The sequence below is a fragment of the Fukomys damarensis genome, unplaced genomic scaffold (assembly GCF_012274545.1).
Source record: "Fukomys damarensis isolate Sample0158 unplaced genomic scaffold, DMR_v1.0_HiC HiC_scaffold_32, whole genome shotgun sequence".
NCBI lineage: Eukaryota > Metazoa > Chordata > Mammalia > Rodentia > Bathyergidae > Fukomys > Fukomys damarensis.
The window spans coordinates 688,111-689,673 of NW_022900944.1; the positions used below are offsets into that span (position 1 = coordinate 688,111).

The following is a 1,563-nucleotide window of genomic DNA, read 5'->3' on the forward strand; positions in this document are numbered from 1 at the left end:
GTTTTGTAGTGAATGATGAAATAGAAAAAATAATGGCAAACTACATAGGATGATATAGGCAATGATTTGATGGATTTGATGGAACAAATCCAGTTTTAAGGGTATATCCTAAGCAAATAAGGATATATGCAAAGTTATAGATGAAAAGGTATTCACTGAAGCTTTGCTTATAGTATATAACAATTAAAAATAACCCAAATTACCATTAATATTAGAGGATTTGGCTCTGTAAAACTATCCAGTATTATACAGTCACTAAAATTATGCTAGCAGTGTATCTGGTAACAATAAAGGAAGTTCACAATATAGTAATTTAAGAAAGCAAATATTTTGTATTCTATAGTTGAGTTATTTAGAAATATTATACATCTATATGTATATATATATATATGACCTTTTTTCCTTTTGCTTGCCTATATACAAGTTTTTATTTGATTTTTATTACATTATTATTATTTGTAATGCCTACTCAATAAAGCAAAGTTATTTAAGTGATATGAGCTTTTGTGTTAAAAATATATTCTTTTTTTTTTTTTTTTTTTTTTTGGTAGTGGGGATTGAACTTGGGACCTTATGTTTGCAAGGCAGGAGGTGGAAACACTGAGCTAAATCCCCAGCCCAAAAAATATATTCTATTAATCATGGAAAAATTTTTAAAGAACATGACCAGACAAAATTCACAGCACTTTTTAAAAACTTGACTTATTATCTATATGTAACTATTTCTAGACTCTGCACTGATTTATTATTCTTCATGCCAGTACCACATTGTAGTTTACAGTGTTTTTTTTTTTTTTTTTTGTACCAGGGATCGAACTCAGGACCTTGCACTTAGTGAAGGCAGCAGCAGAACCACTGAACTAAATCCCCGACCCATCACAGCGTTTGGTTAGACGAGCAATGACTATCAGTTGCTTTTCCCTGGTGATAGAAGGTATTCAAGCACAAGTTAGAAATTTGAAATGTAGTTGATTTGGGCAACACGTTTGCGTCTGATAACCTCGAAAATTTCTTTAAACTGTGTCATTTTAGGATCAACACAATTCTCTCCTATTCTTCAACAATCAACTAGGGTAACAGAAAAAATATTGTTTGCATTGACTACCTGGTAGTTGTGCTATTACCAGCACTATACATTTTGAATGGTGGAGTAAGGGTAGTGGAGTGAGTAAGAAAAGAAAAAAAAAATCAGGCAGGAGGGAAAGGCAGATGTGAATCCCAGCTCGCTGCCCCTCAGCGCTCCGATATCTGAGGTGATCGTCAGGCCTCGGATCAAACAGAACTACTTTTAAGGTGCCGCCCCGAGAAGCAAAGCTCCTTCCAACCACCTGTGAGTGGAGGACTGCCCAGCACCAGGGGTCTTAGTACGGACTTCTGGAAGCTATCTCGGCGCCGGTGCTCGCAGCGAGGGCCTCTTCAGCTTCGTGCCCACCCCGTCGTGCTCCCGGTACGCCCAGTCCCAGCGCCGGGAGGCCTAGGGCTGCCTCGGTCGCGCCCCACACGCGCGCGATGCCCGGAGGTGGGGGAAGGGCAGAGTTTGCGGGCGGGGGAGGGGGCGCAGGC

General features: G+C 39.5%; 1 protein-coding gene across 1 annotated transcript in view; it reads left to right on the plus strand.

The window, feature by feature from the left end:
* Positions 1 to 900: 900 nt before the first annotated feature.
* Metap1 (methionyl aminopeptidase 1) overlaps positions 901 to 1,563 on the plus strand; it is a 70,506-nt gene continuing 69,843 nt past the window's right edge. Inside the window, exons 1-2 of the mRNA XM_010640970.3 lie at positions 901 to 934; positions 1,254 to 1,447. Coding sequence (XP_010639272.2) covers positions 901 to 934; positions 1,254 to 1,447 — 228 coding nt within the window. The remainder of the gene's footprint in view (positions 935 to 1,253; positions 1,448 to 1,563) is intronic.